This window comes from Anguilla rostrata, chromosome 17 (genome assembly GCF_018555375.3).
Source record: "Anguilla rostrata isolate EN2019 chromosome 17, ASM1855537v3, whole genome shotgun sequence".
Taxonomy (NCBI): domain Eukaryota; kingdom Metazoa; phylum Chordata; class Actinopteri; order Anguilliformes; family Anguillidae; genus Anguilla; species Anguilla rostrata.
The window spans coordinates 13,962,289-13,972,261 of NC_057949.1; the positions used below are offsets into that span (position 1 = coordinate 13,962,289).

Sequence of the window (9,973 nt, forward strand, 5' to 3'; positions counted from 1 at the left end):
AAGGGATTAACACATTAAAATATGGCAACACAGATAGGGGGAAAACTATGTTCTTGAAAGTCAATTACTAAAGTTACTAGTCTCAGCTGAACAGTATGTCCCCATTTTATTGAGTTTTTTCCATTTATAAAAACAAAACCATCCATAGATAAATACAATGGGATTCATATCTAGAAATCCAAATCCACAAAAGGTTCCTCTAGACAATAGTTAAACTCTAGTACCTGTTCATACACAGAACTTTATAAATGTGTATTCATGGGTTCCCATCAGAATTTAGTCACTTATGACCAAAAATGAAAACTAAATATGACTAATATAATTTGAACAAACAGTAATTTATCATAGCTACACAACTAAATGCGCATTTAGCAGTTTTTTTCATTTATGTTTAACATGTTGACAGCAACAGTATTATACTTTGCCAATGATTAATAAACAAATAAAATATTGCATTATAAAACTGCAGGTAGAACAACTGGAGTAGACATTCACAAAACCGACTAACAATGCTAGTTCAATAAATATGTAACTGTACCAAAAACAGTAAACCAAAATGTAATGGCTACAGTTGCAAGTAATATTTAACTACTGATTGTTATATTTAAAAAGAATAATAATTTAATGTACTTAAACAGTAACACTTTAGTTTTCATGGCTACGTTGCCAAATTAATAAATACATGTGGCAGTATATTTTGCTCGATGTCGTCAGTAATGTCGTTAGTAAGAAAACGTTGTAAGTTTAAGTCAAATAAAACCAAAATAAAATAAAATGTCCATTCAAGTTCAATGTAATTGGCACATTTTGATTCTTTAAAAAAACAACAAAATAAACCGCACATTGTTTGTATATGGATTCCATATAGTGCTATTGTTTGGTTTTGCTATTTTGTGCATAGTGTCCCTGCTGTTCCACAGAAGTTCAATAAATAAATGCCTCTGAGACATTACATGAAGTATCTGTAATACCACTGCTCAGTGACATCTTACTTTAACATACAGGATCAAATAATGAACCAAGGCGAGGCCTAACACTCCAGAGCATCACAGAACTGACTTTCAGTTACTAAATGACCAAACCCAATCATTTCTGTACCAGTTAAAATTACCAGGCTTATTTAAAAAACAAAAAACAAAAAGAAAAACAAACAAACCAGGGTTTCACTTCAAGGTATCCTAAAGGCCTATCTAGACTAGCAAACAGTGGAAAACTCTGCAGCTTACTGCATTACACTGACAGAAAACCTTGCAGAATATATTAAGTCATTATTCTCAAGTGCCTACAATACACTCAATGTTACAAAACATCCTCCAGCAACATGATTCGGAAGGAAGAGGCAAAGAAAGGCGACAAGAGGTGGGGGGGGGGTGAGGACTGGTAAGTCACGAGGGGCGGGGTCAAGTCGCGCTGGCGGCTTTCTGTCAGGAAAGAGCGTGCAGCCTAGACACCAGTTCCAGCACTTTGGACCTCTTGCCACCGGGGACACTGTGGGGCTTCTCCAGACCGTACAGGTGCTCCAGGAAGCCGTAGAGCGAGCCGAGCTGCATGGGGTAGCCCAGGCCGAAGACCCGCAGGAACTTGAAGAGCTTGTCCACGGCGGCGACCAGGCTGCCCTCCAGCAGGGGCAGGGCCACGCGCTCGGCGGGGGCCAGGATGTACAGCTGCCGGCCGGGCGTGTCCAGGGGCCCCATGCTCAGGATGTAGGGCTTGGCCTGGTCCCTCGGGGCGGGGCCCGCCGGGGGCCCCGGGTCGCAGAACAGCGACGACACCTTGGTGTCCATCTTTTTGGGGTGAAGTGACAGATCAACGAGGAGAGCAAAGGCAACCTTCCATTTTAACATTCCTGCTGATGATCCTGTATGTTTCTTACTCAGTTTACTAGCAGACAGCAATCATTTACCATACATCAGCAAGAGTGTGAACTTTAACTTATTCATCTGGAAATACTGTTTTTCCACACATTTGATACTCTGGAGCCACTAGTATTTTGATTCATTGCTGAATATTCCCTATTCCCAACTATCAGCTAATAAAAAGTTGAAAAGCTCTTGATGCACATGCTTAAATCCAGTCTCTGGTTCAGCTCTATGTAGTGGTTCGATACTGGAAACAGTGAATACTTAAAAACCCCATCCCAGCAGATGATAAAATGATTAGCGGGAGCCATGCGAACTTACTGGGACGATATCCACCAGGTAGCGGATAGCGTGTTTGATGCTGCACTTGGTGGGAAGGGACGCCCGGCCAGTGTTGGTGGGAGGCAGTAAGTGGATCAGCACCTTCAGCATGGTCAGGGTACACGCGTCTGCGGAGGCAGCACAGACATGCTAATGCTAACACTATCAGATTACATAGCATAAGCATGTCAGTGTTGTCTCTAACACAATCAGGCCACAGAGAGTCCACACAGTCATGCTAATGCTAACACAATCAGGCCACAGAGAGTCCACACAGTCATGCTAATGCTAACACAATCAGGCCACAGAGAGTCCACACAGTCATGCTAATGCTAACACAATCAGGCCACAGAGAGTCCACACAGTCATGCTAATGTAACACAATCCACCACAAGCAGAGTCACACATGCATGCGAATGCTCATCCCCGAGGCTGACAGCGATCTCACCCACGCGTCTTGCTATACGTACCACACTGTAAGCATGAGATGACGTAATGGCATGCGGGAAAAAAAAAAAACGGCAATCATTTCCTCCCGAGGTTTTTTTTTTTGATCAGCGATCTCATTCTCCCCCAAACGTTTCGCCCTCACCTTCCTGCTGAGAGGCGGCCTGCTGCAGCAGAGCCGCGATCTCCGGGTGCTTCTCCCGCTCGGCGATCTGGCGCACCTTGGGGAGCACGCACGCCGACCACTGCGTCAGGAAGGTGTCCCCCTTCCCCGGGAACATCTTCTCGAACTCCAGGTCGATCTGGACGCAGAAACAGAATGCCACTTCTCCAAACATGCGCTGAAGCAAACACAGCCGTCAGGATTTCACCCCTCAAAACCGTTTTCCCCATATATGGGAGATCAGCCTCAGGGGCTCCAGGTTTAAAAATAGCGGGGTGGAGACGTGAGGAATTCAACAAATACATTCCAGAAATATCCGTGCTCAAAGTTTTCTTTGTTAAAACAATGCTGAAAGATCCAAGCATTTTGGCACATCGTCTTCTTCAGTGCAATGCTGTTGTACACTGCCAGCAGTCTTAGATACTCAACTCTACAGGTACACCACAGGTGTACAAAAAAAATGAGACGGAAACTACCAATCAAAGCCTCGGTCAAAAAAGCGGAAAAAAAAACGTGCATTTTAAATAGAGTGGATAGGGCAACATGCCTAAATATTTCTTTCAGCCTCACCTTAACTAAAAATGTTGAGTGTGGATTTTTTATTAATGTATTTACTAAATACTTTCAACTTAAATATGCAATTAAATACTATTTCCTTAAAAAGGTAAACATTCAAATGAATTTGAAAATATTCTATTTCCATACAATTACATCAACACCTCAATCAGTATGCAGACATTAAGCAAGATGTCCACAAGAGGGCCACCACTGACGGTAAATAAGTCAAGGTAAGCCTGTATCATTAACACAAGCGCTCTCCAAACATTACTTGGTTGACACTCAGGAGAGATAGATCTCCCGACTGATGGCTGGTACAGCGGTATTGGCCAGGATGTCGCAGTTTTAGCATTGGTTGGCTGTTTGTAAACAATCAGCTACTACAGAGGATGAGGAAAAAACATTTTGGAAGGTGAGGGATGTGTTCAGCAAAAAAAAAAAACGTTTGAAAGAGCACAACCTTCAGTATTGTGCCTTTTTATACTTTCAATCCCTAATTATTCCATCTGAATGAAAACTGGTTTGTGGTTAAATTGTAAAATGTGTCCCTAATCTTGACCAACGGAATATAAGAATTTCTTTTTTTTTTTTTTTTATTAATTTTTGCACACCCCTGGCCCCGGTGTCCATGGAGACGGCTCTCACCGTGGAGGGCACGTCCAGGAAGCGCGGGTACTCGGCGAGCACGGCGTTGACGCTGGGCCGCTTGCTGCTCATCCACTTCCTGCGGGCGGCGAAGGTGCGCTCCATGCCGCTGCGGATGGTGGGCAGGTTCTTGCTGAGGGGGCGCGTCTTCTTCAGGAGCGACACCCACTTGCGCGTCTCCTCCGCCCCCTGCCCCTCCCCCGGCCCCGCCCGGGCCTTGGGCTCGGCCAGGCCCAGCTCCGCCCGCCTCCGCTTCAGCACGTACTTCTTCTTGTCGGCCTCCAGCGTCCGCCGGAAGTTCCTCAGCCGCGTCTCGATGTAGCCCGTCCGCGACATGGGGTCATACAGGTGCTCCTGCAGAGGGTCAAGGGTCAAAGGTCAAAGGCTGCAGCGCCCGAGAGCTCAGGACTCTGTCGGATCAGCGGATAACTCCTTTGCTGTGTTCTGCTTGGTCTTAAGTGCTCGTCGGGTCTATAACTAAGACGAAAAGACTGCATCATCTGTGGCCACATCAACGTCTGCCCTCTCATTGCACTTCTTGAATCAGCCAGGACCGCTGGTTTGAATTACCGGTTGAAACCTGGGACACAGTACCTCGCAACTAGGATTGGCCGCAGCTTGCGTATGCTTTTTTGTTTTGACTAAAGTAATGGAAACGACATCGCGTTTGACCCGCCTTCGGAAAGCCGTGCCCGTTCGGTTTGGTAAGGGGCACTCCCGATCTGGGATCATTTTTATCACTTAAATCCCCCTCTTTCATGCCAAACATGTATATCTTGTGCCACTTTCATGTTACATGTACCTCCTGTGCCACTTACATGTTACATGCTCCTCCATCCAGCATTTATATTGTACTTTGTATCTTTGTATCTTGATGTTTTAGCTTGTCATGACTCCTAGTTTGGTCAGAGAGTAATGTTTACTGTGTGAACTGGACTTAATGTGTTCATGGCTATGGATAACTGTTACACACTGAGTATATTATCTTATCGGACCTGTTCTTTATAGTTGCTCCAATGACCTTCGGTGTGCACTTATCAGGCAGACTTGATAAAAGCGTCTGCCTGATAAATGTGACGTAACGTAAGGGTCACTCACGATGCCGTCGATCCCAGCCGAAGGCACGCACAGCCGGAGGGCGGGGAACAGCTTGACGATGTGCTCGGCCAGCATGGTCTTCTGGGCGGACGTGGGATAGCTGGCGGGACGGGGAGAGTTTCGTCTGACCAAACCGTTTTACCGCAAGGCCGTTTTGCAGTGCCGAGAAGCCCGCCCCGTGGCTTCTGGGTCCAGCGATTCTTTTTTCATTTACAGATAGTCCACGAGTGTTTTTACGTTAAGACTGCATTTTTACCAAGCAAAGCGAGGCCAGCACTGGCAAAACAGCCTCTTGAAAGAGGTCCAATATTTTTGAATCGCAAAATGGTCAACTGCGCTGTGCGCAATGAAATTTTGTCTGCAATTACCATAAATGGATTCGACTGACAACAAGGTACCGGGTGACCATTTTAAAATGGCGGCTTCACCTGAGATTTGAGCTTTACGCTTTTAATACTTGTGCGTGGAATATGGAGATTGGTTCCTCCGGTAAACAAGAATCAATCTCCTCACTGGCTCTTCCTTAAAAAGCACAAACGTTTAAAAAGAACGAAACGTTTCGCGAATGTTGGCCTTTCTGTATTCGCTTTGGGGACGCGCAGTTGACCGGCATGGCGTACGGGGTGTGACATGCGGACGGACGGGTGGGGGGTCTGGGGAAGGGGGTGGGCTCTTACAATCCGAACTCCTCCATGATGAAGGACACGGCGAACTTGATGAGCTTGCGGCGGGACAGCTCGCAGAGGCAGCCGTCGCGCTCGTATTCGCGGATCACCTCGGGGCACAGGCGCTCCAGCCACAGCCTCAGCTCCTCCACGTAGTCCTTGGGCCCGAACTCCACCTGGGGGCCCGCCTCGCCCGAGTCCCCGCCCGGGGGCTGCAGAGAGGAGGGGGGGGGGGAGAGGGACACCGTCAGGATCGCCATGCCCCTCGCTCATGCTCACGCTTCCGCGGCTAATGGCTAGGGCCGGACGATGTACCGCGAGAGATAATTACCGAACGCAATACCGATCATTCGCCACCGTGTAGCGCACTGCCTCTTCTCGCCTTTAATTATACGGTGGCACGGTAGTGAACATCCAGACTTCGGAGGCCAAACTTCAGAGGACTCGTGAAATGCATCTGGGAAGATTACCATCCATCCAACCATTATCTATACCCGCTTATTCCTGGCAAGAGGCAGGAATACACCCTGGGAAGGTCGCCAGTCTATCGCAGGGCACAAAATTACTGCTGATATCCATTGTTGGGGTGTTGATAAGACAGTCAATCAGCAGCAAGTCCTTGTGGCTTGCGTGTGATTGGCAAAAAACAGCACATGATCACATAGAAGTTGTACGACTTTGCTGCTGATTGGCTGCCTTATCAAATCCCAATAGATATCAGTGGTGGCGTTTTTTTTCCCAGAAGCATTTCATATGGCTTGTGAAGTCTGGGTGCTTACTACTGCATCAGGTATAATTAAAGAGAAAAACAAGATGAAAAAGAAAACAATACACCACATGCTGGTGATGATCATTATTGAATTTGATAATTATTGTTGAGGTATTTCATGCAGCCTTACTAATTACACTGAGCAACTCTATCCACCTCACACCTCATTTCTGTTTCCATGACTACCCGCACTGTATGACATCCAAACCTTTCTAAGCACATCCTGCAAAAACAGGGTGGAGAGATGAAACAGGGGTGGGTCTGTTTCAGGTTTCAAACCACGCCCCTGGCGGACTCCTCCAAACAACAGGACATGCGATTGGCCCATTCAGCTAAAGACCAAGGTCTCCAGCCAATAGAACTGATGCTACCGCTTCACAAGAGGTGACTTCACAGCTTCCCCCAGGCGTTTGCGCGCCAACTCGTGATCTCCTCTTCAGAGGCACTAGGTCTGGTGGAGGCATTTGCATGACCACAACTACAAAAAAAAACTACAAACATGGCAGCCCCTACGTGATGTCACCTCCAGCCGCCGCGCCCGACCCACCTCGTAGGAGAGGGGGACGGCCGAGGCGTCCTCGGCCGCGGAGGAGGCCTGCGCCTCGGGCAGCTCCTTCTTCACCTCGGCGGGGCTGAAGCGGGGCAGCTGGTCCTCGGGCTCGGCGGCGTCCAGCTCGGACATCTCCTCCTCCAGCGGCACGGTGATGATGCGCAGGTCCCGCCCGTGCAGCAGGTACTCGTCCGCATCTGCCCGCGGGGAGAGAGACCAGAGGTTGCAGGTTCCATTCCCGTGTAGGACACTGCCCTCGTACCCCCCAGCTAGGTACATAACCCGCATTGCTTCAGTATGTATCCAGCTGTATAGACGGATGCTATGTGAAAAATGCTAAAAAGTAGCGCAAGCAGGATGAGAGTGTCTGCTAAATGCCTGTTATGTAATGTAGCACACTGAGACACGTGGCGTATAATGTGTTAGCAAATGACTGCGCTTACGCACTATAAATACTCCTATCAGGGATGTCACCATCCTGATTTTCCCTGAATAATCAGGGGAAAATTGATTTCTGATGATAATTTCTCAGGCCCTGATTATCTCAACCCAAGTCAAAGGACTTGGGTATGCTAGAAGCACACATATCAAGAGCCTCTGCATTCTTTGACAGCTGACAGTAGGACTGGATCTATAGCGATAAATCCAAGCAGGACAAATCGTATCGCTGCCTGTATTATAACTCCCCCATTATACAGTATCACTGCTCCTCCCATTCACAAACACGGAACCCAAAAGGGGCGGGGCTTACAGTGCGCGGTCCCGCCCTCGTCTATGAGGGATATGCCCTCGCTGTGCTCCGCTTTGTACACCCTGTTCATCAGCTCCCAGTCCGTGGGCAGCCCCATGTCGTGGCCCTCCTCAAAGTCCTCCACGCCGGGCCCCCCGGAGACCATGTCGAAGGGGTCGGGAAAGCCCGCGCAGTCGCCCTGCTCCACCAGCACGGGGGGCTCGGGCACGTCGCCGTTGTTCAGGAGCTTCTGAGAGCCGCCGCCATTCCGGCTCAGCGGGCCCTTGACGGTCCTCTTGCTGAGCCCCGCGTCCATCTCGCCAATCCCGGCCCCGCCCCCGGCCCCACCCCCGCCCGGCTGCACCCTCCAGTCGCCCCCGCTGGCCTCCAGACGCAGCTTCAGGCTCGGGACGTCCTGGGCCTTCTCGGGCCCGGCCCCCTGGAGCTCGCCGAGCTGACCCCCCAGCAGGCGGACCGTCTCGCACAGGACCGTCTCCACCGCGGTGCGTACGGCCTCCTCGATGGCCCCGCCCAGCTGCGCCCGCAGGAAGCTCACGGACAGGTGGATGTCCATCTCAAGCTCGCCTGATCCTCCGCTTGCCAGCGTGACCCCTGGTCCTGCTCTTGTTGTGACCCCCAACCCCACAGACTCAAGACAGTGGAGAGTCCTGTAACACAACACAGCACAGAACAACACTACTTATTCCTTTAGCACCCTTCAAACAATGACCTTTTCACACAGCATACATCAGTCACAGGAGTTTCTGAAGAGTATTCCCAAACGATCTAATTTTACATGCTTGCATCAAAATGCAAGTTTGCAATACAGTTGCAATTAATTAATTTCCATGACACGGGATTAACTGTGCAAATATGATTTCCAATGATGCAGTAATACTTTTCAATGGTCACGCCAATAACCAAACTGACAGAGCAGCATCTGAGATTCGAATACAAAGAAACAGTACATTCGACTTAGATCAAACAACATGGGCCATCTGCCAACACAATTAAGCGGAAATGAAACCGCTAGTGATCTAGTTAGCTGAACAGACATTTTAATACCTGGCTAAAATTTCATTTAAAAAATGTAACATCTGGCTAACGTTATCAATGAAGTATCAAAGAATTTGGCAATTAGCACGACAAAGCCACACTTAACGTTAATGAACGCAAGTCAACGTTAGCTAGCCAACCAAATCTAGCAAGCCCCTTACTTCTCAAACAGAACCGTTTTACGTCTGTGGTTTGTTTGTTGACAAATGAAGTTAGCTCAGACTGGACAAATTTTTTTCAAGAATGGCAGTGCTTGGTTCTGAAAGACTCCAACAGTCAACAAAAGCCTGAGTGAGTTGTTTAGCTGGCTATGTAAGCTAACGCTAGAGAAACGACTGACAACTACTAGACAGGCAGCTAGCAGGCTGGCAAACAGCCGACAAGACGCCAGGCTTAGCTAAGTTAACAAGCAATATCAGCTAGGCGGCAGTATGCTAGCCACAAGCTACTTTGTTTACATATGAACACACAATAAATTTAGTACATTTTCCGTACCTGGTAATCTACCTTGAAACGGAGCAACGCCGAATGTCCAGAATAATGTTAGCATTAATAGATTTATGGAAAATAACGGAGGGGTTTCAATGTATAAAATCGCTGTTTCTTTACACAAACGTCCCATGAATATGGCGTCACATTGAGTCATCACCAAACGCGGAAAGAAGCTCCAACCGCAAAAATAAAAAATAAAAAACCAACTTTAGAAGTTTCGACAATATAGAACGAACAAGAGTTAGAATTTTTTGGAGAAAACGAACATGAACGTCTGAATCGCATTGGTATCCTTCCCAATAAATACTGTGTGGACTAAAATGAAGCAAATTACCCCCATAATTTAACCAATTTAGAACCATTACAGAACCAAATTAGGTGCATAACGTCATTTGTATGCAAATGTATTTTAAAGCATGTTTGTTCTTTATCTTTAGTCTTTCTTGATATTGACAAGTTTAACAGATCCTGTGAATTGGGCACAAGCTATTATTATTATTATGATTATGATTATTATTAATAATAATAATAATAATAAATTATATTCTATCATATTCACACACCTATCATATCCAGTCATAATAGTATTTTCATTTCTGAGTCTCAAATAGGCTTACATA

General features: G+C 47.2%; 1 protein-coding gene across 3 annotated transcripts; it reads right to left on the reverse strand.

Moving 5' to 3' along the window:
- Nucleotides 1-87: 87 nt before the first annotated feature.
- LOC135242934 (uncharacterized) lies at nt 88-9,575 on the reverse strand. Of its 3 annotated transcripts, none has more exons than XM_064314274.1 (9): nt 9,369-9,575; nt 7,827-8,473; nt 7,073-7,272; nt 5,769-5,968; nt 5,092-5,191; nt 3,994-4,347; nt 2,773-2,929; nt 2,181-2,308; nt 88-1,784 (listed from the first exon to the last, which is right to left on the reverse strand). In XM_064314274.1, the coding sequence occupies exons 2-9, from the start codon at nt 8,377-8,379 to the stop codon at nt 1,425-1,427; spliced, it is 2,052 nt and encodes a 683-aa protein (XP_064170344.1). In that variant the 5' UTR covers nt 8,380-8,473; nt 9,369-9,575; the 3' UTR covers nt 88-1,424. The 3 variants fall into 3 exon arrangements, with proteins under 3 accessions (XP_064170344.1, XP_064170342.1, XP_064170343.1); XM_064314272.1 differs by having other exon boundaries at nt 9,357-9,574; XM_064314273.1 differs by lacking the exon at nt 9,369-9,575 and adding an exon at nt 9,023-9,268.
- Between the last annotated feature and the right edge of the window lie 398 nt (nt 9,576-9,973).

Excerpts from the sequence above, each read along its gene's own strand:
- LOC135242934 (XM_064314274.1), bottom strand. The coding sequence starts at position 8,379 with ATGGACATCCACCTGTCCGTGAGCTTCCTGCGGGCGCAGCTGGGCGGG. Across the intron at positions 7,273-7,826 it reads CGAGGGCGGGACCGCGCACT|ATGCGGACGAGTACCTGCTG; the intron begins GTAAGCCCCGCC and ends CCCCGCGGGCAG. Across the intron at positions 2,309-2,772 it reads GGCCGCCTCTCAGCAGGAAG|ACGCGTGTACCCTGACCATG; the intron begins GTGAGGGCGAAA and ends CTGCCTCCGCAG.